This window comes from Acartia tonsa, chromosome 12, assembly GCF_053477335.1.
Source record: "Acartia tonsa isolate MP-2025a chromosome 12, ASM5347733v1, whole genome shotgun sequence".
Lineage (NCBI taxonomy): Eukaryota > Metazoa > Arthropoda > Copepoda > Calanoida > Acartiidae > Acartia > Acartia tonsa.
The window spans coordinates 38,172,165-38,199,679 of NC_137271.1; the positions used below are offsets into that span (position 1 = coordinate 38,172,165).

At 31.9% G+C, this 27,515-nt stretch overlaps 2 protein-coding genes across 3 annotated transcripts in view; both read right to left on the minus strand.

The window, feature by feature from the left end:
• Positions 1-3,418: 3,418 nt before the first annotated feature.
• Positions 3,419-5,698, minus strand: LOC145334070 (ribonuclease H1-like). 2 transcript variants are annotated; one of them, XM_080179356.1, is made up of 3 exons: positions 5,154-5,673; positions 4,799-4,956; positions 4,500-4,665 (listed from the first exon to the last, which is right to left on the minus strand). In XM_080179356.1, the coding sequence occupies exons 1-3, from the start codon at positions 5,364-5,366 to the stop codon at positions 4,515-4,517; spliced, it is 522 nt and encodes a 173-aa protein (XP_080035482.1). In that variant the 5' UTR covers positions 5,367-5,673; the 3' UTR covers positions 4,500-4,514. The 2 variants fall into 2 exon arrangements, with proteins under 2 accessions (XP_080035481.1, XP_080035482.1); XM_080179355.1 differs by lacking the exon at positions 4,799-4,956 and having other exon boundaries at positions 3,419-4,665; positions 5,154-5,698.
• Positions 5,699-6,651: 953 nt separating this feature from the next.
• The window catches only part of LOC145334071 (HAUS augmin-like complex subunit 4), a 32,640-nt gene continuing 11,776 nt past the window's right edge, over positions 6,652-27,515 (minus strand). Inside the window, exons 7-13 of the mRNA XM_080179357.1 lie at positions 10,596-10,668; positions 10,164-10,231; positions 9,905-9,947; positions 9,447-9,539; positions 8,859-8,942; positions 8,518-8,581; positions 6,652-7,990 (exon numbers count right to left, since the gene is read on the minus strand). Of these exons, the coding sequence (XP_080035483.1) occupies positions 7,940-7,990; positions 8,518-8,581; positions 8,859-8,942; positions 9,447-9,539; positions 9,905-9,947; positions 10,164-10,231; positions 10,596-10,668 (476 nt within the window). The 3' untranslated portion in view covers positions 6,652-7,939. The remainder of the gene's footprint in view (positions 7,991-8,517; positions 8,582-8,858; positions 8,943-9,446; positions 9,540-9,904; positions 9,948-10,163; positions 10,232-10,595; positions 10,669-27,515) is intronic.

Sequence of the window (27,515 nt, forward strand, 5' to 3'; positions counted from 1 at the left end):
TGTATTCACAAGTGTGAATGCAAATTTGCATAATAAATGAAACAAGAATGAAAAATTCCAAAGTTGACAATAATAAATTTGGGGTTAATTTTAAATAAAAGAAGATAAAGTAAATTCATTTATTAGATGTCAGCTACTTCTATAACTAGGGAATGTCCACGTGCAAGTTAAGACAAAATGAACTTTTTTTGTCAACTAAATTTAAAAAATGGGATTTAAGGGACTTTTATTAAATTTTGTTGGTTAATTCAATAATTTGAGTGTTCAAATGCTTCACAGCCACCAATTTTTATCTACAGAAAGGGTAGTTTGTGTATCATCATTGGGGTTATTAATTATTAATTTACAAGCCATTAATAGTCTATCAGATCCCTGGATGTTTAAAACGCTAAATTTAATCATTAGCGTATCCAGAAAATGTAATATAATTGATAGGTCAATTCATGTAGAATTGACTCATTGTGTTTTATAATGACGTAAAGTTGAAACCCTTCTAATGTACCAAATAATCTGGGATTTTAATATAGGCTTGACCAACCAATAATTTCACACAAAATCAACAAATATTATCATATAAAAATGTTTTTATTTTATTTAATGTGCTATTTATATTCTAAAATTATCTTATTCAAATTTTGAGTAAATTTAATTTTTAAAAAATTAAATTGAGACTCCTAGCGGAAAAACTTACAACTACTTATAATAGGTACGAATTTATAATTTCTACAATTTTCTAGTTGAAAAGCAAATTGATTTTTTATATTCATTTAACAATCTATTTGTTTACAGGGATCTAAAGGGATAAGACAATCACCAATAAAATGATGTATAGTAAGAAAAGTCAATTTTCATTAAACTCAATAAAGATTTTGGAATGATAATAATGTTACCTTTATAATAATGTTACCTTTTATAATACAAATAAAGATTTTAATTTCCATTTATCTTAAAAGTGTATTTTCTCAATATGAAATGACTAAAAACATCGGGTTTTTAAAACTAATAATTTTTGTAATAAGTTGTACTAAAACAGTAGCTTTTAGTCTTATTAGAATACAAATGACAAAAACTGCAACAAATCTACGTTTAAAGACATAAAATAGGAAAAAGTAGGTATTTAAATAAAGTTCATGTCTCAACAGACATTGTCGCCAATAAAGAAAGATATATCTAAATAAAAAAAAATAAATGTATGTTAAAACGTGTTCTACAATTTGTCTCATAATCAATCACTTTCAAAAAAGTTATACTAAATACAAAAAAATAATATTGCATCAAAATGACTTAATTATTTATAAATGAACCAGGAATAAAGGCTAAGGTAAATCTTTAATTTTTTACTTTAATAATTTTGCAGTATGAATTAGCTTTCTTTAAAGATTGTAATTTTACAGAAATATATTTAAATCCCCTTTTCTTCATACATTTATCCCTGGTGATTTATATTTTATATCATTATTTTTAAAACCTAGCAAAAACGAAAGCTGTAATGTTTTCCTTTATAACTATTATAAGACTTTCTTAATTGGGAAAAAAAAGATGAAAAGAAAAGTACAATTTATATCAATTTAATATAATAAAACTTTTTTTAAAGTATGAATTATTATTTAACTATCTATTATAAAGTTACTGCAATATAATTCCAAGGAATAAAAAATATTGAGTGCACCTAATTTATATCCCCAATGATGAAACATAAATATAAAGAAGATAAAGTCACTTCTTTGGTAAAAAGAAATAGCTAACTTTTTTCACAAAACACAATTTTTTATCAAACGTACTTTTACTATGCAAATGAGAGGGTTTGTTGACGCACAGCTGTGAAAGGATAAAAATACACTGGAAAACTATACATATTATACATATACAATCTACACGAATATAGGTAAAATCCCTTTAATTGACTATGGACCATTTCCTAGCTATTAATCGCCCTTCCCCTGAGCCTAGTTTTAAAAGAGTTTGAATTATTGGGTGAAATAAATCCACTTGATAGGGATGGAGAAAAAAATAATTCCTATTTTCCTAGGAAGGGAGGGGATAACGTTTTATCATCAGGCAAGATATCTCATTCATTGGCTTAAAAACACCTTGGGTTCATAATCTCGATTTGTTGGTACAACAATAAACTAGCAGTGTCCAAACTTTTCAACCACTACAGGGGTTGTAATTTTGTTTACCATAATTTGGTATTTACATCAATTTGTCGTCCATTGTCTTATCCCATAAGATTATATAGTGATAGGGCAAAGGGTGAGGGGTCATATTGGTGGTGCGCTTGACAAAAAGGACTCTCTAGAAGTATAGGCGTTTTCTCTAAAAGTACTGGGTGGTCCCGCAGGGATTAGACATAAGAAAAAAACTTTCCCTCCCTTATTTCTAAATATTGCCTTAAAGATAAAGGGGGTTTTCGATGCTCGACGTGCAATTTGTGGGAAAAGACCAAAATATAAATCTAGAAAACACCTGATACTTGCTTAACTTATTAAATATTTAGTATATTAATTCTGTGGCAGAAGAATAAGTAAATCAACATAAAAAATGTTGTGCGAGGCAAAAAAGAAATTAGACGGGGATATGACAACGAAGGAAAACTTGAGTTTGGCTACAAATTTTTCCCGCAATTCATAAACAATGTCAGGGATCTTAAGGGATAAGACATTAGTGGAAAAATTTATGAACACCCCCAAATGTGATAAATAAAATTGCCCCATTTGTTGAAAAAAATTTGGACAGTGACTGCTAGTTTGAAACATCCAAAGTTTTAAGGGCAACATATGAAAGTTTAAAAAAACTTTGGGTACCAGTAAAACTACAAGTTCAATTTCCCCCTTCCTACCTGATTAATGGTATACAGCATGCTATCGATGTTATCAATAGAGAAAGGAATGTTTATTTCAGAAAGTTTGAGGAGTATGAAATAAAAAGTGTATTACAAACTATATTCAAAAGGTACATCATAATGTTTTTATTTTTCTCCCTTCCCCTGAATAACTGTAGTTTAAAGGTAAAAATATCAATAAACGTTACGACATTTAAAATGGAAACCGTTTTTTGATTTCGATAGGTAGATATTTGCAAAAGTTTGTTTAAATCCTGATATAAAAGAGGTTTAGGTTAAGTTATATAATATTAAGAACTAGGTAGCCCCGCGGGATTATTGCATTGCAGTTATAGGCCCCGCAGGGCAAGGGCTTCCCGCAAATTTTTAGGAATAAAGAAGAAATATACCCTCCCCCCTTTATTTATAATTTATCTAAATATAAGGGAAGTTTCTGTACATTGAAGTTGTGTTTTTTGAAAAAATGACAATATAGTATTAACAATCTCAATGAACACGAATATCTAATATATAGTTGAACTCAACTGTACATACTTTTAGCAGATATTAAGTTTCTTAAATCATCCAAGATTTCATTTTAATCTGAAAATATAAACTTATCATAGTAGAAAATATAAAATGCAAATTTTAAATAAAATAGTTACATAATAGTAAATAGGTATGATAAAATAAAGAGTATGTTTTTGGTTAAAATAGATTGACAAGAAAAATAGAACAAATTGGTACATTGTTTAAGTAATAAATGCATTTCACAGGTAATGGTACTTTTAAAAGCTCAAGGAGTATATTAGGCTGACAAAAAAGTTCACAATTAAAAATTTGGTAAGGTACAAATAAAGGCACTTCTTAGATATAAAAATTTACATGTAAGTATTTCATAAAACACTTTAAAAAGTAACTCTAAAGTAAGGTAGGTAATATAAGTAGAAAAATGGTTTTAAGTTTCAGATCATTAGATTCTTCTCAAAAAAGAACATATTGGAAGGTACTTCTTTTGCAAGGCAAATTCAATGGCACATTTTAAGTTTCAATTAAGGACTGAATAGCTTTTCGACTGATATTCGGCTGTAATATTCATATTGCTGGCAAGGTTCCATTCAAATTTCGAGATGTTAATCAGAATCATATCCGTAGTAATCATTGTCTGCTTCATCATAGCCATAATCATAATCATCTCCGCCAGAATAATCTCCTCCATAATCAGATGCAGCATCGCCATAATCAGAGGCATTGCCACCATAATCATTGTCAGAATTAGCGCCACTATAATCATGATCACCCCCACCAACAGACTGATTATCACCGCCAACAGACTGATCATCAGCGCCATTGTCTGCTTCATTGTTAATTTCCTCAGCATCATTTACATCATTAGCAATGTCTTCAACATATGGAGCGTCAGATTCACCTTCAGAGCAACCAACTTCATCGGATGGAAGGTTTTCAATATTTTCTTCCAGATGAATTTCATCTATTAAATCTTGTAGTTGATCAATATCATAACCTTGCTCCTGATCATCATAGAGATATTCCTCATCTCCACTTTCATACTCATTAGAATCACTTTCATCTCCTAAATGAATAAAATGTTTTTTTTTACAGTCAAGATAATTTTTTGACTCAACATTTATTTCTAAATCTTGAGAATTGAAAAGATTCATTTTCGGCTTAATTATAAAAAAAACATTCCTGAATCTTGATAAGCATATCTAGCCAAGTCCTCGGCTATTTGATTGCCTCTAGAGCAACCAGCAGGAGTATGCTCAAATCTGACAGCCATTCCTGAGTCATCAATGGCGTTCTGAAGCTCCTCAAAGTCATCCCTGTAGAACACCAATGCATTGCAATCAGATATATAAAATTGATCTTTTAGAGGAGTGTTAAATAGATATCAAGTAATTATGTTCATTATCAAGGGATTTATTTCTGAAAAATGATGAACCAATGCATATTTGCCTGTTGACAACTGGTTTTCCCCTGCAGTTTCTCCACCCATTGCTCCTCCACTTACCCATCCAATCATTGTGAGCATTCACAACGTTTTTATTGTCAGTCTTGACCACAATAGCGTCATAGCCAAGGTCGGCACCAGCCCTAACTGCGTCTGTGGCCGCCTGGATTAATAATATGAAGACATACAGACTTAAACTACTAAGGGGGTTGTCTAGGGAATGAAACTAAATGTTTGAAAATATTTCTCAAGTTTTGTTCAATGTATAATAATATAGGTATATTTGACTATTAAAGAAAAGCAAAGTTTATATCTACAAAATCAATAAAACCGAGTGGTTTTATTTATCTGTATGCCTGCCTGTATACCAGCACGTTGGTTAGTCTGTCTTTCACCACCTAGTTCCCTGCTGCGGTCCTGAGATGGCAGGTCAGGAAAGTGAACTCCAACACCGCCCCTAGCTCCAGGCTGACCGTTGCCACGACATGCCCCGTCGACATAAACTTCACCACTATACATTTTTCTGAAGATTGTTAGAGATAAAAATAAAGTAAAAATTCGATCTCTTTTCATAAAAAAAATCGTAGCTACTCTATAATGAATTTAAACCACATCCGTTTGTTTTTAGTACAAAATAAACCCGCATATATTCACAAATTATTAATACTGTATGATTAAGCAATGTAAAGGAAACTAACAAAATTTAAATTCTTCTTTATTATCACCGTAATATTCTTAGCTTTCAAGGTCAGAATTTTACTTGTGGCACTTAAAAGCTTTTGACTCCCCAATTTTAAAGTTCTCATTTAGTACCTATTTGGTTAATTTCACTGGTTATCATATTAATGTTGAAACGTAAATTTGTTATTGCTGCGCTACTTCAGCACTTTTTTCAAAGGGTATTAGATATCCTTTACCCTCCCGTTACCTTAGCTACGTAAAGCTTTCCTACAATATACATACAACTAAATCGGTTCAGTGGTTAGCGAGATCTCGACGGACAAAAAAATCTTACTGATTTACATTATATGATAAGAAGACACTTAGTGCACCTATATATAATGTATAACTTTTATGTTATAAAGTATACAATACATATATGCAATGTATATTATATTATAAGGACATGTGAAAAAACATGTGTTTAGCCATATATTATAATAAATAGGTACTTTACTTTAACTTTTTATACTATACATTATATTCTTTTTGCATTCAATTAAAAAAAACCTAACAACTGTCTTTAAAGATATCAAAAAAACAGACAGAATAACAAGTCACAATGTTTGTGATTTTCCGTCCTACTAATTACATCTGTTTACGCTCATATGTTAAAATTGGCAGCTAGCCATATGGGTCAGCCTTACGCGTTTTTTCACACAATTGGAAAAGCTAGCTTTTATTTATCTATAATACAAAGTAGAACGATGTCTGTCTGTCTTTTGTTTGTTAGCTTCTTATAGGACCCGGGAAGGTTTATAACTATTTTATTGAGGGGTGGGACACAAAAATGAAATTTTTTTTTTAAAACTAAAATTAAAATAGTGGGGTCGACTAGCCCCCCCCCCCCCCAAAGATTTTTAAAAATATTTTTCTTTTAAATCTAAAATACAATAAATTGGTTTGATCAAACCTCTTGGGGCAAAGCCCCTAGAGGCTAGGGGCGAAGCCGCTAGTACTTATATACAGCGTTATTTAATATTCTGTGATACAATGTTTACGTATTAATAGGGCCGGGCAAGAGTAATTAAGATTAAATAAATCTTCAAATCTCCCCCCCCCCCCTCCCTTTTATAAAATACACTGGCAAAGTTTTAAGCAAAAGAATTACGAGTGGGTGGAAAATAAATTCACGATATGTTGTCCTTTTTGATATTTATTTTATGTGCTTTATAAAATTTCCATGTCTATGTTCATTTAATGATATTTAAATCATATAGGTAGCTTTTTTTCAGATTACTATGTAAACAAAAGGTGGCTCCATATAATTTGAGTGAAAAAATTCACAAATTCCACAAATTGTTGTTACTAGACGGGTTAGAAAAAAATGTATGAAACGCGCGAAGCGCACACAAATTATACAATATAGGCGATTGTATTATTTGTGCGACATAGCTACTCTGTACATTGTTCTAGTATTTATTTCTTCAGCTGTTTATAGTCAGTTGTCCGCTGATATGGAAATATAATTTGAGTCCCAGATATTAAAAAAAAATTATCCCTTTTCTAAGTAAGTTATTGGTTGAAAAGTTTGGACTCTGCTAAAATGTACCAACCAATAATAATAAATTTTTAGATACAAGTACAATTTACAGTCCAATGTCCCCTCCCTCACTGTTTACAACCCCATAAATCAAAAACTTAATCTGCTGTCATTTATACCTAGACATTTTAATCATTTTAAATCTGAAAATAAATCTATAATGAGAAAAAAATCTTTTATTATATCAATATTAGATTATACTATAAAATAAAGATATTAAAAATACATGCTTTTATAATAAATCACAAATATATAATTTTTCTATAAGCGTATTTGTTACTTTTTAGGTAGGTACATTTTTTTATTTTTAAAATACAATTCTATCAATATTATAACTTTTAAGGAAAAAGATTAAAGGAACATAAGCAATTAACAAGAACAATTTTAAACATAAAAAGAGAAGAAATGAAAATCTAACAATGTTAAAGTTAAAAAAATAGCATAGGGAACTGTGAAAAAATATTTAATCTCAAAAGAATTTGAACAAACTAAACACTTTATGATTATAAATATAATATCTCAGCTGCAAGTATAAGTAAGGACACAAAAAGAGGAACTATGTGAAATACTGGGAGCTTACATTGTCCATAAATTTCACTGGTACACAATGATTAAAACGTTAATCTTATTCGTTGGCTCAAAAACGTTAAGCCAAATAGTAACTTTTAACCCAATAATTTTAATAGATGGAACAATTTTGTTTGTCATCATTGGGAATGTAAAATAATTTGTCTGTTGTCTAATCCCTCAAAGTCCCGGTTAAATCTGCATTTTTAACTATTACTTAGGATCGTGAAAGAACATACGAACAATAGCAAGCCTTTAATTATTTAGTAGCTTTACTACAACTAGAATATACAATAGTTTCAGCAGTTTGTTCAGTTCATAGGGCAGGAGGGGCTGAGTTCAACTCCCGCAGCGCCCATTTCTTCTCCTAAAAAAAATCATCCCATACTTTTTCTTACTTTGTAACAACCGATAAATGATTGACTATCACTCGCTTGTGTGAAAGTTAATTAATAATTAAAGCAATAATCTAGCAGCAAAATATTGTAAAAATGGCGGTTGGCCATCTTATTTAGCGAATAGAAGAATGAAACAGCAGCGGACGACTCGACTAAAGTATTTTTTTCCGTGGCTTATTGGCATCGGAGGCAATATAAATCGGAAGTTTTCGAAAAATAACAATGGATATAGAAAATAAGTGGATATTATGACAGGGGAAAATTTGTCGTTAATTTAGGTTGCTAACGTGGACCTCGTTTATTGGTCAGTTCGATTATCCATCAGGAGAGAAGGGTTTGGGGCAAATAAATGGATGGGGTTTATCAATATTTTAGACCGCAGTGATCAGTGATTTTTAATTTATTAGGGAGCATTAGAATCTGGTGTAACATCCAAGTATTTAAAATAACTTTTTTCATTACCATAAAAAAACATAAAAATATTTATTAAATTTACCTCAATTTGCTTAAGAATTTTTGCGTACTGTTTGACAACATCTGAGAATTCTGTGCTGACTCCTCTGAACAAAAAATAGGTTGGTCAAAATTTCTTTCAATGATAGAACAGAAGCGCTGTTTTAAACACTAGTGTTTTTCCCCTAAAGAGGGGTAGTTACCGCTCCCTCTCTATTTGATATCAAGGGAAATTTTTTATGAGGATATAACCCAGCCATATATAGCTTAAACCTAGTATAATGAGTATGTATATTGTATTATCCCGAAAAGAAGAGCGGTTACCGAGATCCTAAGCTTCATTGTTCTACTTTGTATTATACCTGAACATTATGACTAATTTACCTGTATTGAGCAATCCTGTTTTCTAGATCTGTCAGATCAGATTCTCTTTTCTGGATTTTCTCTAGTAGTCGGGTTCTTACTAATCTAAATAAATACAGATTTTAATTTTTTATCCTTACATACAAGTAATAGGATGTATGCCTGTCTTTAACCAGTTTTAAAATTATTTTGATTTTATAAAATTTTCAAAATCATAAGTAAATTAAACTGGATAGATTTTAATTGAAATTGATCTCTAGATGATTGTATATATTCCAATCAAGTTGAATTTCTTTCCCCGATTTATATAGTAAAAATCGGGGATCTAAAGGGATAAGACAAGGCCTCTAAATTGATGTACATCCCAAATAATACACAAAATTACCCCTTCTGTAAATTACAATTAGTGTTGAAACGTTTGTTGTACACTCAACTTAATGAACCAGCCAATTGAAATTGAATAAAAGTCTCAAAGTTGTTAAGCAAACGAATAAGAAAATGATATTATAAAACAGCCTAATGTCCCCTATATCATGAATAAAAACAGGTAAATATCTTGAAGTTCTCCCCTCCCTCATCCCTGGATAAACCCCTGATTTTTAAACTTACTTGATAGCTTTGATGGATTCCTTGTTATAAGTTGAATTGATTATCTCCATCTCTAAACACTTTATCTTCAACCTCAGGGTTTCACATTTTGCCCTAAAAATATTTTATTAAAATGCTTGAGTGGGGCTTATTCAGAACCTTTTTGACTTCCAGCTTCGTATTTATATTCCTAGGCAAGTCTTGAAAAAAATCAAACTCAAATATAAAAAATAATATTTGTGCTTTTTTGCAACTTTCTAAATATTAACATTTTTAAAACCTTTAGAAGTACTTGACCTTTTAATATTTTAGCTTGTCATTGCTGCGCTATTAGACATATTGTTTTTGTTTTAATAAAATAAGATAGCAATTTGCTAAAGAGCTTTGTCTATTAGTGAATATTGAACACACTTTCGAGGTTACTTTGACGAAAAACATTGCAAGAAACCAAGAAAGATTCTCATACATAATAAACCTACCTCATGTATTGAACTTGAACAGAAGTTGACTCCAACTTGGAACCTAAAAAAGAACAGTTTATTATCGTACAGTTAAACTTCGAGTTCCCTATTAGTTTAGGTGAGTTAAATTATGACAGCTGACAAATAAATAAATCTGATAAATGAATTTCAAGACGTGGAGCTTACAACTAAAACAATCATGGTGGCTAATCCCTAACAACAGCTTGAAAGATTTTCTTAAGGATCTTTAAAATAAGATGATAGAATATCAAGGTACCTTTATAATGTCTGTTTATCAGCTGATCTAGCCCAGTCTCCATATTTCCAAGAATATTTGTTTGTTTTCTACAAATAGAACAAGATTAGTTTTTACATAAAAAGTTTTGGATACCATTATTTTCATGTTCCTTAAGGACATACAATTGAAATGTCAAAACAAAAACAATTTAGGAAACAATGATACATAAACAACAAAATATGTTAAGCGAAGCATCTCTAATATCAAGTCCTAACAAGAAGTATGTCCTTAAACAGATTCCTGTATATACGTAATTTAAATTAAGTTTATATACATTTATAATACATTAATACTTTTAAAAAATATTCTGCTTAGGTATCAAGTGTTCATGTTCGTTTGTTCTACGTTTGATTTCAGAGCTTTGTTTACAATATCTCCCCCCCCCCCCAACCACTGCAAAAAGGTTTTTACCTAAGAGCTTCATCTAGATTCATATTTAGAACTTTCATTTCTTTATTGCATTCTTTCACTTCTGTAACAATTTCTAAAAAAAATAGGTATGAAATTTTTGGTAATTTGAATTATAGAGGATGTAAAAAACAAACCGACGAAAAACTAAGTTTGCACCCCCTAATACCAATTCCCTAGTAATCCCAATCCGTTTAAGTAAGCAATTAACATTTTTTTTGGCTTACTTAAATGTGCCATTGTGCCATTTTTGTGGTAAATTACTGATAAGCCATAAAAATACTAATTGCTTACTTATATCAGCATTCAATAACAATTTGGTCTGACTTGTGAGTTAAAAGAGGGTGGAGTAAATAAATACTCAGTCATTTATAGTAAAAGTGGCTTATATAAGTTGAATTGAAGAAAAAGGAGGAGGAGTAATAATTAATCCCTTTCTTCCTGTAAGCAGTTTATGAAAAAAAGAGAAGATTTGGATGATATAAGCCAAATAAGAAACAATTGTGATTGATTCCTTATAAGTAATTTATCAAAAAAATTGCATGATTTGGTATATAAGCCAAATAAGCAATAATTTTCATTATTGCTTATAAGTGATTTATAAAAAAATTGCATGATTTGGTATAAAAGCCAAATAAGCATTTATTGTGATTAATTGCATATAAGAAATTTATAACAAAAATTGCATAATTGGTATATAAGCCAAATAAGCCAAAGTTTTCATTGATTGCTTATAAGTAATTTACCAAAAAAATACATGATTTGGTATATAAGCCAAATAAGTCAAAACTTTCATTGATTGCTTATAAGTAATTTATCAAAAAAATGCATGATTTGGTATACAAGCCAAATAAGCATTTATTGTGATTGATTGCTTGTAAGTAATTTATGAAAAAATTGCATGATTTGATATATAAGCCAACTAAGCCAAAACTTTCATTGATTGCTTATACATAATTTATCAAAAAAATGCATGATTTGGTATACAAGCCAAATAAGCATTTAATGTGATTTATTGCTTATAAGTAATTTACCCAAAAATTGCATGATTTTGTTTTTAAGCCAAATAAGCCAAAACTTTCATTGATTGCTTATAAGTAGTTTATCAAAAAATAGCATGATTTGGTATGTAAGCCAAGTAAGCATTTATTGCGATTGATTGCTTATAAGTAATTTACCAAAAAATTGCATGATTTTGTATATAAGCCAAATAAGTCAAAACTTTCATTGATTGCTTATAAGTAATTTATCAAAAAATAGCATGATTTGGTATGTAAGCCAAATAAGCATTTATTGTGATTGATTGCTTATAAGTAATTTATGAAAAAATTGCATGATTTGATATATAAGCCAACTAAGCCAAAACTTTTATTAATTGCTCATAAGTAATTTATCAAAAAAATGCATGATTTGGTATATAAGCCAAATAAGCATTTATGGTGATTGATTGCTTATAAGTAATTTACCAAAAAATTGCATGATTTGGTTATAAGCCAAATAAGCTAAAACTTTCATTGATTGCTTATAAGTAATTTATCAATAATAGCATGATTTGGTATGTAAACCAAGTAAGCATTTGTTGTGATTGATTGCTTGTAAGTAATTTATGAAAAAATTGCATGATTTGATATATAAGCCAACTAAGCCAAAACTTTCATTGATTGCTTATAAGTAATTTACCAAAAAAATGCATGATTTGGTATACAAGCCAAATAAGCAAAATTTTTTATTGATTGCATATCAGTAATTTATCAAAAAAATGCATGATTTGGTATTTAAGCCAAATAAGCATTTATTGTGATTGATTGCTTATAAGTAATTTACCAAAAATTTGCATGATTTGATATATAAGCCAACTAAGCCAAAACTTTCATTGATTGCTTATAAGTAATTTACCAAAAAAATGCATGATTTGGTATACAAGCCAAATAAGCAAAATTTTTTATTGATTGCATATCAGTAATTTATCAAAAAAATGCATGATTTGGTATTTAAGCCAAATAAGCATTTATTGTGATTGATTGCTTATAAGTAATTTACCAAAAATTTGCATGATTTGATATATAAGCCAAATAAGCATTTATTGTGATTAATTGCATATAAGTAATTTATGAAAAAATTGCATGATTTGATATATAAGCCAACTAAGCCAAAACTTTTATTAATTGCTTATAAGTAATTTATAAAAAAAATGCATGATTTGGTATACAAGCCAAATAAGCATTTATTGTGATTGATTGCTTATAAGTAATTTACCAAAAAATTGCATGATTTTGTATATAAGCCAAATAAGTCAAAACTTTCATTGATTGCTTATAAGTAATTTATCAAAAAATAGTATGATTTGGTATGTAAGCCAAATAAGCATTTATTATGATTGATTGCTTATAAGTAATTTATGAAAAAATTGCATGATTTGATATATAAGCCAACTAAGCCAAAACTTTTATTAATTGCTTATAAGTAATTTATCAAAAAAATGCATGATTTGGTATATAAGCCAAATAAGCATTTATTGTGATTGATTGCTTATAAGTAATTTACCAAAAAATTGCATGATTTTGTATATAAGCCAAATAAGCCAAAACTTTCATTAATTGCTTATAAGTAATTTATCAAAAAATGCATGATTTGGTATGTAAGCCAAATAAGCATTTATCGTAATTGATTGCTTGTAAGTAATTTATGAAAAAATTGCATGATTTGGAATATAAGCCAACTAAGCCAAAACTTTCATTGATTGCTTATGAGTGATTTATCAAAAAATAGCATAATTTGGTATATAAGCCAAATAAGCAAAATCTTTCATTGATTGCTTATGAGTAATTTACCAAAAAAAAAGCATGATTTGGTATACAAGCTAAATAAGCAAAATTTTTCATTGATTGCTTAAAAGTAATTTATAAAAAAATTGCATGATTTGGTATGTAAGCCAAATAAGCAATAATTGTGAATGATTGCTTAACCCCTTACAGTCGGGCCCCTTGCCACACCTTAATCGGTTGGGGGGGGGGGGGGGGGGGGCGTTCAATGCCCCCCCTAATAATCTCAGTTCTTAATAGAGCTAGAGGGCTAAATTTTTTTGTGCAAGTCCCCTGTTTGATAGTGAATTTCCGTCCTTTTATAAGTCTAAGTCAATTTTTGCTTCCTTCACCCTTTTATTTTACAACCTTTATTTTTAGGTCTTTTTTTACTAAAAAATTTCAAACAACTGTAATTTTCTTTTTTTTGAAGCTAGAAGATCAATTTTTTTTCCAGAAAATGTTTATCTTTATTTAAATTTTACATTAGAAATATCAAAATATAAATTTCAGTGGCCGCAGCTGTACTTGACAGCTGCCAGCTACCGCAGTTGGCGGTCGGCGGGAAAACAGCGGCGGATCTTTATGAAATTTTAATACGTTATGTAGAGATAAAAGAAAAGCTTAAGTTTAAAATTTGAAGTCTCTAAGTCAAAAATTGCTCTTTGCTCTTTACCTGGATGACCCTGCCAGGTTTGCTGGCATTCTGTGCCCGCCAGGATGGAGATATTCAAAAAATTCCAATTCTCAGTTATGTGTCATACCCATACTTAAAAAGTCACGCAGTTTGGGCTCTTTATCTTTTACACACAGAAAATGAGATAGAAAAAAACGGATGGGGGGGCGTTCAACGCCCCCCCCCCCCCTTGACCGTTAAGGGTTAAAGGAAGCCTGCAAGAAATATCACGCTTTAACTGCTGAAAGACTGCCACAAGTAGACCCAATACCCCAAATTTGAAGCCTTCAGCTTCTATAACAAAAGATTTCTAGGCATTTTAAAATGACATTTAGGGTGTACAGCCCTTATTTTTTAATGTATCATTAAAAGTAGCATTTGTCCGTGTTCTCTGTACATTTCCACACAAGCATATATAAAAATTTTAATTTTTTCCTTTATAAACACTGGAGATTTTTAGAGCTAAAGTTTTGAAAAAGTGACTCAGCAAAAATTAACTTTTAACATGAAACAACTTTTTTACCAAAATTAAGGTAGAAATCCTTTTATTTTTGTTACTAGCAGAAACTTTATACAAAAATGAAATTAAAAATTTAGGTTTTAAGTTAAAAGCATTTTTTTATACATATTTTTTGAGTCTTTTTAGCTTAATGATATTTTGAATAACAAACCTATAAGGCAAAATTGTTTTAGATTGAAAAACCAAATAAATCTTTATGAATTTAACAGGAAAATTGTTTTTGTTTCATAACCATAACTTTAATAACAAAAAAGTTATAAAGAAAATAAAATTAGAATTTTTAGTCTAAAAAGCTTAATTAAACCCCTATTAAGGGATTGAGATGTCAGAAAATGGGGGTGGAGCAACTGTCATAATTAGTCATAATTAATCCTTTCCATAAATAAGGGTAAGTAAATAGCTTGAAATTTGCAAATAATCAATTCATTTAGTAGTATTTTTTGTCATTAAAAATTGATATTTTTTGGTGGAATAAAAAAAAAAAATTAGTTAACTTGTTTTCTTTGTATATCATTCTTCAGTTACCAAAGACATAATATAACGATCCAAAAATTCTAAGAAACCAAAAAATATTTTTCTCAGTCACTTTTTCAAAACATTAGCACTAAAAATCTCTGGTGTAAATGGAGATAAAATAAAATATTTTTATATATGCTTGTGTGGAAATGTACAGAGAACAAGGACAATTGCTACTTTTAATGATACATTAAGAAATAAGGGCTCTACACCCTAAAAAATACTTTTTCCTGGGTCATACTGTATAAAAAATAATAATTTAAATAAAAACAATTCACAAATGGATGTAGTTGCCAATAAACTTAAAATTTCACAAAAAAATCAGCATCTTTACTACATAAACAAAAAAGTTAGGAGGGGTATTTTGAAATCATCTCATTTTCCTTGGTTTTCAAATTTTGTTGAGGTATACCGGAAGTAAGCAAAATTGCCTGCTCCAGGGGGAAATGAAAACCAGGGTAGTAGAGGGGGGATTCATACTGAGAATGATGCAATTAAGAAACTGGGATCTGGATTTTTTTTGGTTTTCGGTAACCGGGCGATAAAAACCGGTTCATCACTAATGGGTAAATATTGAAATTTTAAGATTTTTTTTTTACAATATAAAAGAGTTATCTTAATTTTTCACATTTTTCACATAAAGCATTTTTTAAAACTATTAAAACTACTCTACTCTACTCTAAAATTTCGTGTTTTGGTATAAAAGCAGAAAATCATAACTTTATTGTTTTCTTTTAAGCCACAATAATGGCAAACCTATCAAAATGCTCGTACATTTAACCACAAATGTGAATATCTAGAAAAATACCAAATCTAAAACGATACAATGCAACATTTTTTTTTTTCAACTATATAAATTTTAAGTTTTCCTTTTAAAACTTAAACTTTACTATCTATCAATTTAAGTAACCACAATTGTGGCTCAACACATAGCAAATCTGCTTGTCGCCAAAGAGGTGCAAGGTTCAAATCTCAGGCTGATCCAGCATCATAACTATAGACATTAAAAATGGTTCCTAATGCTGCTCTGTCAGGTGCTTTACATGAATAGTAAGATCAGGGGGAATGCACAGATTGGACTTCTCATACAAAGGTCGTACAATTAAAGGGTTGGTTGTCTGATGGATATTACTTAACCTAATATCCTTGGGTGTTAGAGTATTGCATCCCATTACACATGGATGATGCTCTATATTCTCTAAAGGATCCCTTAAATCGAAGAGGAATCCTGCCCTTACGAGGTAATGGTAATGAAAATCTATCTATATATTGAAGTAACAATTCATATATTTGTTTCTTCGTATATAAAAGTGACAGGATGTCTATATGAGAGTGTCAGTTTGTCTTTCAACACAATAGGATCTCTCTAACCTCTGATCCAGTATGGTTCTCCTATACAATGTAGCATCTCATAGGTCCTGGGAAGATGCTTTTTACCTTTTCTTTATAGACCAAAAATTGAAAGTTAAAGTTGATTCACCCTTCCCCCCTTGCCTATGAGAGGCTTCTAGTAGAGTAACCACTAGCAAAAAACAAAATACAGGGAGGGAATGGAACCATGGGCTTTTTAATACACTACTCCCGAAAGTTTTATAATACTATTTTCGGGTATAGTCCTTTCCACGACATCCCTCCATAAGGGGCGATTCGTCGTATTTTTAAAATGGCTTTTTATAGGTTATTTGAGGTTAGGTTAGGTTATATTGTGTTAGGTGATTGCCCCACAGGGTTAGGTAATTGGCCCCGCAGGGTTAGAGCCCCCCGCAGGGGCTAGAAATATGAGAAAAGCTACTGTGAAAAATACAAAGAATCGCCCCTTATGGAGGGATGTCGTGGAAAGGACTATACCCCTATTTTCTTGTTTGTTGGCTTGCCAACTTTGGAAACATTTATTCTGTTATTATTGGTTGGTTCATAAAGTTGAGTGGTCAAACATTTCAACCACTTACTATTCTACAGATGCATTAATTTTGTGTATCATCTTTAGGGATATACAACAACAATTTATCGGCCCTTGTCTTATCCCTTTAGATCCCTGAACAAAATAGCATTATATGAAATGATACTCAGGGATACAAAAGGGATAAGATAATGAATGATGAATATATGTACATAACCAATGATGGCACAAAAAATTACCCCTTCTGTAGATTAAATTTAGTGGTTAAAATGTTTGAACACTCAACTAATCATACTTTAATTAAAAGTCCCAAAAGTTAATTGTTAAACCAAAGAATGAGAAAATGTCATTATAAAACTTTGGGGACCAGTGTAATTAACAACCCTCCCTGATAAAATTAAATGATACTGTCCTGCAAGATTCTTGGTTGAGTCATTTGCTGTCAGGGTTATCATTGTTTTAGCCTTCGAGGCCAGCCTCGCTAATGTTGCTACATCCTGATGTCGTGCTTAGTTGAGGATAAGTACCCAAAGTAGAGAATGAGTACCTAAAGTCTATAACTACACTGTCCTAAGATAGAGGAGACAATGGGCTAATTATTACACTGGTCCCCAAAGTTTTATAATAACATTATCTCATTCGTTGGTTTAACAACTTTGGGGACTTTTTATAGAAATATTACTTATAAGCAATCTTTATAAATTATTGCTTGTTTGGCTTATATATCAAATGATACTTTTTCTTCAATTCTTCTGAAATGAGCAACTTTTACTATAATTGTCTGAGGATAGGTCAGACAATATTTTTGTAGAATGCTGACACAAGTAAGCATTTTATATTTATATGGCTGATCAGTAATTTACCTAAAAATGGCACAATTGGGTGAACAATTTACTTTTTCATGTGTAAAATTGGGGGGAGAGATTGCTAGGGAAAGATTTTACAAGATCAATTATAGCGCAAAAATAATTTGGTTGCCTTTTACTTTAAAATATATTTTTTTTCTAAAGACTAAAAAAAGTTCCTTATATATCCCACTACCGCCGTAATAGTGCGTCCTAGGTGGATGCTACTAATAACAACTTTTGTTAGGCTTTAAAAGTTCAAGGAAAAAGTAGTTTAATGTCATGTCCAAAAAATGACGCCCAAGTCCACTTTTAGGAGTTAAAAATATTCGATTTTTTTTTCGCCACAGAAAAACGCCATTTCCACCACAATGGCGCGTCCTAGGCGGATGCCATATAAGTCAATTATGGTCCGGGCTGACAAGTTCTACAATATTGTATTTTTTTAAGAAGGCCGTAAAACGACTACTTTTATGAGTTTTGCCTCAACAAAAATCTTTTTTTGCAATATCTGATCATACACGTATATATAAATATTTGTAAACGTTTAATGGTATGAGAGGGTGTGCAGCAAATAGATTAGAGGGCGGGACAGTACGTTTCGGTCAGATTATAGTCAACCAGCGCTGTTTAGTTTGGTTTTCGGTCAGCGCGGTACAGTACATTGTGGACAGCCAGCGCTTGGATTAGTTTAGTTTTGTTTGTGGAGGTAGAAAGTTTGTTGAAGTGTGAATTGAATACAATGTTAATTAATTAATGTGAGATATCAAATAATAATTAATATATATAATCTTTATGTAAACTGTGCATGTTATTAAAGATAAATAATCAATGAAATAAAAATTAATTATTTATCTTTTTTCATGTAAAGTTTATAAATGCGCACTTATTTCAAACAAAAGTAAATTCTTAGTGAGATACAAAATAGAATCCAGAAATTTCGGCCCTCTCTGGGAATTGTCTTTCATCATAGCTGAAATAAATTTTTGTAAAGGTAATTCTTATATTATGTATCATGTATTTACAGCTCTTATCTATATATATTGTTTATCTAAAGGAAAAATTGTCTGTAATGCGATTCTATACATAATTCAGTATGACTGAAAACCGGTTCTAATCTAGCGGACATTAATCGGTTTCGAAGTGTCTTTAAACAGTATCATGCTTATTTAGTTCTGACACTCCACAATTGTTCAGTACAGAGCGTTGATTTTATGAATGTTTTCATCCTTGTTTTTCTGATATTTATCAGGGATCTAAAGGGATAAGACAATGACCGATAAATTGATGTACATCTCCATTGATAATACACCAAAATAAAACTTACAACTAGATTACAATTAGAGGTTAACACGTTTGGACACTTAACTTAATCAACCAACTAATCAAAATTCATTAAAGTCCCCAAAGTTGTTAAGCCAATGAATAAGATAACTTTATTATAAAACTTTGGGGACTAGTGAAATAAACAGCCCAATGACCCCTCCCTCCTTTGATATATCTACTCTTATTTTCTTTCTGTTCAATTTTATTGTTGGCAGAATTAAGTTCATAACATTTTTCGTCAATTGTTCCATCCCTGTTTGTTTATATATACCAAGGGAGGGAGGGAACATTGCAAATATTTTTACTCTTACAATTGTACATTTTTAATTCCACGGGAAGCTGTTTAGTGTTTATAATACGATGCTATAACTAACTATTTCAGTGTGGCTATGAATGTAATTTTTCCCTCTTGATTTAATAGGTTTTGAGTCATACAACTATCAAAAACATAAATTTACTTGCAAGATAACTGTTTACAATATGCGCAATTACAATTATAAAACGGGAATCCTTTTATAGATTAAAATAATCGGCGGAAAAGTTTGGACACTGCCTTTTTGTAGACACACCATACCCAGAGATGTAGGGATCATTGAGCAGTAAATTACATTGATACATTGGACTGTATTTACACAGGTACCCAAAGTTTTATTACCATTATCGCTTATATTTAGCTTAAAAACTTTGGGTACTTCTATAGAATTTTGATTAGTTGGTTCCAGAAAAGAAGTGCCCAATCAATAATTTTAATCTACAACAGGGGTAATTTTATATTCAGTATGGCTTTGAAACCGATTAATATTCGCGGGATTAGAACCGGTTCAAAGCCATACTGGAAAAATGTGTAATGCATTATCATAAACGTCCAAGCTTTTTTTGGGGGGGGGGTAAAATTGCGCGCGAAGCGCGCCGCAAATTCCCCCCCCCCCAAAAAAAAAAAAAAATTTTACCCCGGGGGTAAAATTTGCTTTGGGGGTGGGGGGGTGGGGTAATTAACCCCCCTGAAATCTGTTGGCAGGGGTAAATTTTGTTTACCTACCCCAAATCTACCCCCGGGGTAAAATTTTTTTTGGGGGTGTAATTTAAATCATTGGTAAAAAGTTTTGACACAGACTCAGCTATTTTTGAACCAAGCAATCAAAATTCGATAAAAGTTATTAAGCTGACCAATTGGGCTGTTTATTACACTAGTCACCAAAGTTTTATAATAATGTTCATAAATTTCCCCCCCCCAAAAAAAATTTTTACCCCGGGGGTAAAATTTTCTTTGTTTGGAAATTAACCCCCCTGAAATCTGTTGGCAGGGGTAAATTTTGTTTACCTCCCCTAAATCTACCCCCGGGGTAAATTTTTTTGGGGGGGTAATTTAAATTTTATTAAATATTTAGTATTAAAAATGCGCGCAAAGCGCGCAAAAAAAAATTTGGTGGTGCCTATGGCACCCCCAGGATAGGGGTAAATTTTAAATGGGGGAAGGGGGGGGGGGGTAAAATGAAAGTTTTTTGGGGGATGCCTACGGCACCCCCAAATTCCTTTGGGGGGGTAATCGCCACTTTACCCCCCCCCCCTTGGACGTCTATGTGCATTATGTTCTAGACAATTTTATATGAACATTAAATTGAAAAATATAATATCAATGCCAGATTTGTAAGCCCAGGACTTCGGCCCCTCATGGTTAACAAAACTGGAATTAATCTTTTAATTTATAAATTTACTAACCGCAGAATGCTGTCTATAATACGATGCAATGAAAAACTATTATCATAATTGGGGATGTATTGCAATTAAACATTAATTTTCTTATAGCAATAAAAACCGGCGCTTTCACTCAGGGTACTTTGTTGAGCACTGAAACCCTGAATCTTTGAAATTCAAAGGACAACTCTAACATGCCTATATTAACGAAAAGGTATTGACGGAAATACAGACATAAACAAATGGACAGACAGAAAGACGGAGAGACAGGTAGACAGATGGGCAGACCGATGGACAAACTGACGGACAGACAGACGTATATATATCCTAACTATTGAATGATACTTTTAAGAATATTTTGAGTGTTAATTTAAATTATCAAATTAAATTAAAATAGGCATGTCAGAACAGGGCAGGAGGTACTTCTTGAAGTACTGGGGGATATTGACGTCCCTCCCCTTACCAGTCACCCTTCCTTCCAGGGATATGAAAGGTTTGCGTAGGACTAACTATCCTACCTGTAAAAAAAATCTGTTCAAGAAAACACCCACAGAACCTCAAACACTTATGGCTTTCACACAGCCAGAGGTGTACATGAAACAAGAACTGTTGGAACTGATGCTCAGTTTACTGAGAATATGAAAGATGATGGTCAAATCCGAAAGGAAGCTATCAACTTGATGACAGGACCAATAAGTTCTAAGCAAAGCTGTAAGATAGGAACCTGGAATGTTAGAACAATGTATGAGTCAACTAAAACAGCCCAAGTAGTTAAAGAAATGACAAGTTACAATATTGGAATACTTGGAATTGCGGAATGTAGATGGACAGGACAAGGACAAACTACAACCAAAGATGGCCACCTAATACTTTATTCTGGTCATGAAAGCCAACATATGTATGGTGTTGCTATAATTATTCAAAAACGACATGTCAATTCACTAATAGACTGGAAACCTATATCAGACAGAATAATTAAGGCTAGATTCCAATCAAGGCACTGCAAGTTGACCATTATCCAATGCTATGCCCCAACAAATGACAAAGATAGAGAAGTAAAACAAGAGTTTTATGATCAACTGCAATCAATCAGAAACTCAGTACCCAAACATGACATGTGCCTAGTTCTTGGAGATATGAATGCTAAAGTAGGAACTGACAGGACTGGAGTGGAGAATGCAATGGGACACTTTGGCATAGGTACAAGAAATGAAAATGGAGAACTTTTACTTGAATTCTGTTTAAATAATGATGTGGTTGTAGGAGGTACATTATTCCAACACAAAAACATTCACAAATATACCTGGACAACACCTGATGGACAAACAAGAAACATGATTGACCACATTATGATCAATAGAAAATGGGTCAAATCAATGCAAGACTGTAGGAGCTATAGAGGAGCCGACATATTTAGTGACCATGAACTAGTTGTCAGTAAGATTAAATTAAAGCTGAAGCGTTCTGGCCATGATAAAAAGAGTGAGATTGGTAGACAATATGATTCTTCAAGATTAAAGGACCCTGTGATAAAGAATGAATTTGTTTTAAAACTCAGAAATAGATTTCAAGTCTTAGAGGACCTAAATGACGAGACTGAGATCACATGGACTTCAATTAAAGAAAACTTTCAATCTACTGCTAAGGAAACCCTAGGACACAAGAAACCAGAGAAAAAGGACTGGATCTCTGAAGAAACATGGATCAAAATAGAAGAGAGAAAGAAGCTCAAAAACAAAATCCATAATGCTCAACACTTGGCTGACATGAGCAATTTAAAAGCTGAATATACTGCTAAAGACAAAGAAGTCAAAAAGTGCACAAGGAAAGACAAGAGAGATTTCATTGACAATCTGGCTGAAAAGGCCCAGAGAGCAGCTGACTTTGGTAACATGAAAACAGTATACAACATAACCAAGCAATTAAGTGGCAAATATAGCAAAAAGAGTGGTGAAACTATCAAGGCTAAAGATGGTAAATTACTCACTACAGAAAAAGAAATTGCTGAAAGGTGGAAATCACATTTTGAAGAAGTGTTGAACAGACCTGAACCAGAAATTACTGCTGAACCAGAACCAGGACATGAAATAGACATAGATATAAGACCACCAACTATTCAAGAAGTTAAAGCTGCTATACATAGCCTAAAGAATGACAAAGCACCAGGACCTGACTTGATAACTGCCGAAATGCTTAAGGCAGACATAGATCTTTCTGCTAGGACTCTAACTGATCTTTTTGATAAAATTTGGAGGCAAGAAAAGATACCAACGGACTGGTCTAAAGGTATAATCATAAAACTACCTAAGAAGGGAGATTTGAACAATTGTGATAATTGGAGAGGAATTATGCTGCTTTCTATCCCAAGCAAGGTCCTATGTAAAGTTATTTTAAACAGAATTGATGAGAAAATTGACAATAAACTGAGAGAAGAACAAGCTGGATTCCGTGCTGGAAGGGGCTGTGTTGACCAAATTTTCACCCTTAGGACAGTTATTGAACAATGTGTTGAATTTAACAAGCCACTTCACGTGAATTTTGTTGATTTCTCTAAGGCCTTTGACTCCATACACAGACAAACACTCTGGAAAATACTAAGAAGTTATGGTATACCAGAAAAGATGATAATTATGATAACTAAATTTTATGACAACTTCCAAGCCTGTGTTTCAGTTGGAAACAATAAGACATCTGATTTCTTTAAAATAAGCACTGGAGTTAGACAGGGATGCATTTTATCACCTATTCTATTTATATTGGTCATTGACTGGGTGATGAAGAAAACCACAGAGGACAAAAAACGTGGTCTCCAGCTGGGCATACTAGGACACCTAGAAGATCTGGACTTTGCTGATGACCTGGCACTGATTTCAGAAACAATTAAACATCTACAAGCTAAGACAGATAGACTAGTCAAATATGCAGGACAAGTCGGGCTCTTTGTTAATGTCAAGAAGACTGAAATTATGAATATACCTACAAACCCTGATCAAACTATAACAATAAATGGTGAACAATTGAAACAAAGCAACAAATTCACCTATCTGGGGAGTGTTATCAGCAGTGAAAATGGCTCAAAAGCTGATATTAAAACCAGGATTGATAAGGCTAGGGTTGCTTTTAACAGTCTACACAACGTTTGGAATTCAAAGAAACTTGCTCTGAAAACAAAAATCAGACTTTACAACAGTAATGTGAAATCAGTTCTTCTCTATGGAGCGGAATGCTGGAGAACTGTGAAAACTGAAACAAATCAACTTAATGCATTTCACAATAGCTGCCTAAGAAGAATTTGCAAAATATTCTGGCCAAACAAAATATCAAACCTTGAGCTGTATGCTAAGACCAAGTGCAATAGTATTGAAGCAGAAGTGAAATATAAAAGACTAAGGTGGCTAGGACATGTGCTCAGAATGGAACAAAATAGGTTTCCAAAAAAGTGCTTAAAATGGAACCCCACCACTGGTAAACGTAATCGGGGACAACCAAAAATGACCTGGAGGCGGAGCACTGAAAAGGACCTCTTTAATTTGGAATTAACATGGGGAGAAGCTGAGAAACTTGCCAAAGACAGCAGGAATTCATGGAGGAACAAGGTGTCCGTATTCTCTGGCATTCACAGTCAAAAAGAGAGATGCGTATGATGATGAGGCATGTCAGAATTTTTGTGATATGTAATTATTCGATTTATCTGATTTTTGGAATACTGAATCCTAGGACAACAAAGTACAATTTTGTAAGCGTAGCATATATAAAAATGTAAGTATGTCCTTAAACATTATCCTGTATTTAAGCACCTTTTCAACAAATTTACTCAAAATTTTGTTTTAACTTTTAAACATTTATATTCTGATTATTCAAATCTGAAAAAGTGTTAATGTTAATATTTATAATTAAATCATATAACGTAAAGCCCTACCCTATATCAATTCATCAAGTTGAACTGATTATAAAACTTTGGGTACAAGTGTAATTTATGGTCCAATGGCACCTCCCTCCTTGTTTGCTCAAACAAATGCATCATAAAAACGTTTTAAGAAATAAAGCCAAACATTAACCCATTTACTAATTTAAAACAAGTAAATTTAAATAACAAAATGATTATCTCATAAAAAAGAAATTAAAAAGGATGGCGTCAAAAAAGGTAAACAAGGATGACAACATCCATAAAAGCGAAGCTCTAAAATGGTAGGACAAACGAACATTAACACTTGTATAGTGTCAGAACGGAATAATCAGAATGTAATGTATAAGAGTAGAAGCAAAATTGTAAGTAAATTGTTAAAAAACTGTTTGATACAGGATAAATTTTATGGACATACTTACATTTTTGGACTTGAATATAGAGTTACTTCGCTTATAATATTTCACTTTGTTGTCCCAGGAATGAATATACAAAAATTAGATCACATAAAAATTTGTTGTTAAAAAGTAAAAAATCAACATGTTTAAAATGAACGTACGGATATTCTGGTAATTATTATAGTGTTGCCGCGCTTTCTAAATCGTAACTAACTACTACAGGAATTCCCGTGCAAAGTATGAAATTTATAGGACAATTCTAACATGCCTAAATTAACAAAAAAGCTATCCGTTCTGGATGTACGGACGGACGTACATACGGAAGGACGGACAGACCCTAATTATAGAGAGCTTCGCTTTTAAAAATACGACGAAACACCCCTTGCCACGAAAGGGACTATACCCAAATTTTATCATCGCAGGAATCTAAAGGGATAAGACAATGGCAGATTAATTGATGTACATCCTCAATGATGGTAAACAAAATTACCCTTCTATAGATTACAATTAGGGGTGCACGTTTGGACACTATCTATAATACAAAGTAGAACGATGTCTGTTTTTTTGTTTGTCTGTTTATTTGTAACAAAGGATCTCGCCAACTGCTGAACCGATCGGGTTCTCCTTAACAGGGTAGCTTCTCATAGGTCCCGGGAAGGTTTATAACTATTTTCTTTGGGGGTGGGACACCAAGAGGCTAGGGGCGAACCAGCCAGTAGTTAATAAACTAACCAATCAAAATTCAATAAGAGTCCTCAAAAAATATGAACGTTATTATAAAACTTTGGTGACTAGTGTAATAAACAGCCCAATTGGTCAGCTTAATAACTTTTATCGAATTTTGATTGCTTGGTTCAAAAATAGCTGAGTCTGTGTCAAAACGTTTTTTACCAATGATTTATTTATTTCTTATCGTAAATGGGAAAATTTTCATCAATTTATCGCCCATTGTCTTATTCCTTAAGATTCCTGGTAAAAAAAATCTAGTTTGAAGTAAAAACAAGAAAAAACATACATCAATGCTTAAAAAAAAACATTAACGCTTTCACTTGAAGTACCTTGTTGAGCACTGAAACTAGGCAAGGTTAGGTTAGGTTGTATAAGGAGGAGGGGAGGGGGGAGGGTTATTACTTAATTAATTTCTATGAATACAAAAATGTACATAAGATTAAAACCAGTTTTGTTTACCCGTGCCTTTGGAATCTCGGGCTAACAAAACTGATTTAAAATCACACAAAAAAAATGTAAAAAAAAATTTAAAATCAACATATTTCAATTGGACGTACAAACTTCCTGTTCATAAAGTTGCTACGCTTCTTAAATAATACACAGGAATCACCACCTACAGTTTGAAATTGATAGGGCAATTCTAAATCGACATAGTGTATGAACAGACGGACGCACAGACCCTTATCATAAACAAATAAGATTATTGAAATTACATCACCAGGCCGGGATTTGACATTATTATTGCATCGTATTATAGACAACTTTCAGTGTAAAGTAAAATCCTTATACTAAAGTAACAGAATGTTTGTTTGTCTGTGTGTCTGTCTGTGTGTATGTATCTTGCTAACCGCTGAACCGATCGGGTTCTCCTTATCAGGGTAGATTCTCATGGTTTATGGGAAGGTTTAAAACTATTTTGGGGGAGGGTACAACCACCCTCCCAAGAGAAATGACAAAAAAATCGAAGTTTTAAAAAATATATGGGAGACTTCAACGTAATATAAAGAGAATTATCGTAAAATAAAGAAGTAATGTAGAGACTTTAACAAATAAAAACATCTAAAGTGCCACTAGAGGCCTCTAGGGGCGTAGCCGCTAGTAAAAAATATAGGAATTAAAACAAAACTGGAAGGTATTAATTTTATGATTTTATTTTAATATTCATGAAAAATGTCTGTAATTTGATGCTAAACATGATTTTAGTATAGCCGATAAATTGATGTACATCCTTAATGATGAAACACAAAATTACCCTATTGTATATTAAAATTAGTGGTTTAAACGTTACACTCTACTTAGTGAATCAACCAATCAAAATTCAAATCAAAAGTCCCCAAAGTTGTTTAGCGAAAGAATAGGAAAAGTTATTATAAAACTTTGGGGACTATTGTAATAAGCCTATTGTCTTATTTCTCGGCTGAGAACCGGTCTTAATCCACCAGTTAATCGGTTTCAAAGCCATACTGGAAAATGTATTGTAACTTTTTAAAAGAAAACCTTTTTATAGTCAGGGTCAGTCTGTCCGTCAGTACTGGTTAGCTTTTTTCGTTAATTTAGACATGTAAGAATTGTCCTATCAATTTAAAACACACTACATTATAACAAGTAGGTAC

Bases quoted from the DNA above. Each gene is read 5' to 3' on its own strand.
- LOC145334070 (XM_080179355.1), bottom strand. From the start codon at position 4,503: ATGAATCTTTTCAATTCTCAAGATTTAGAAATAAATGTTGAGTCAAAA.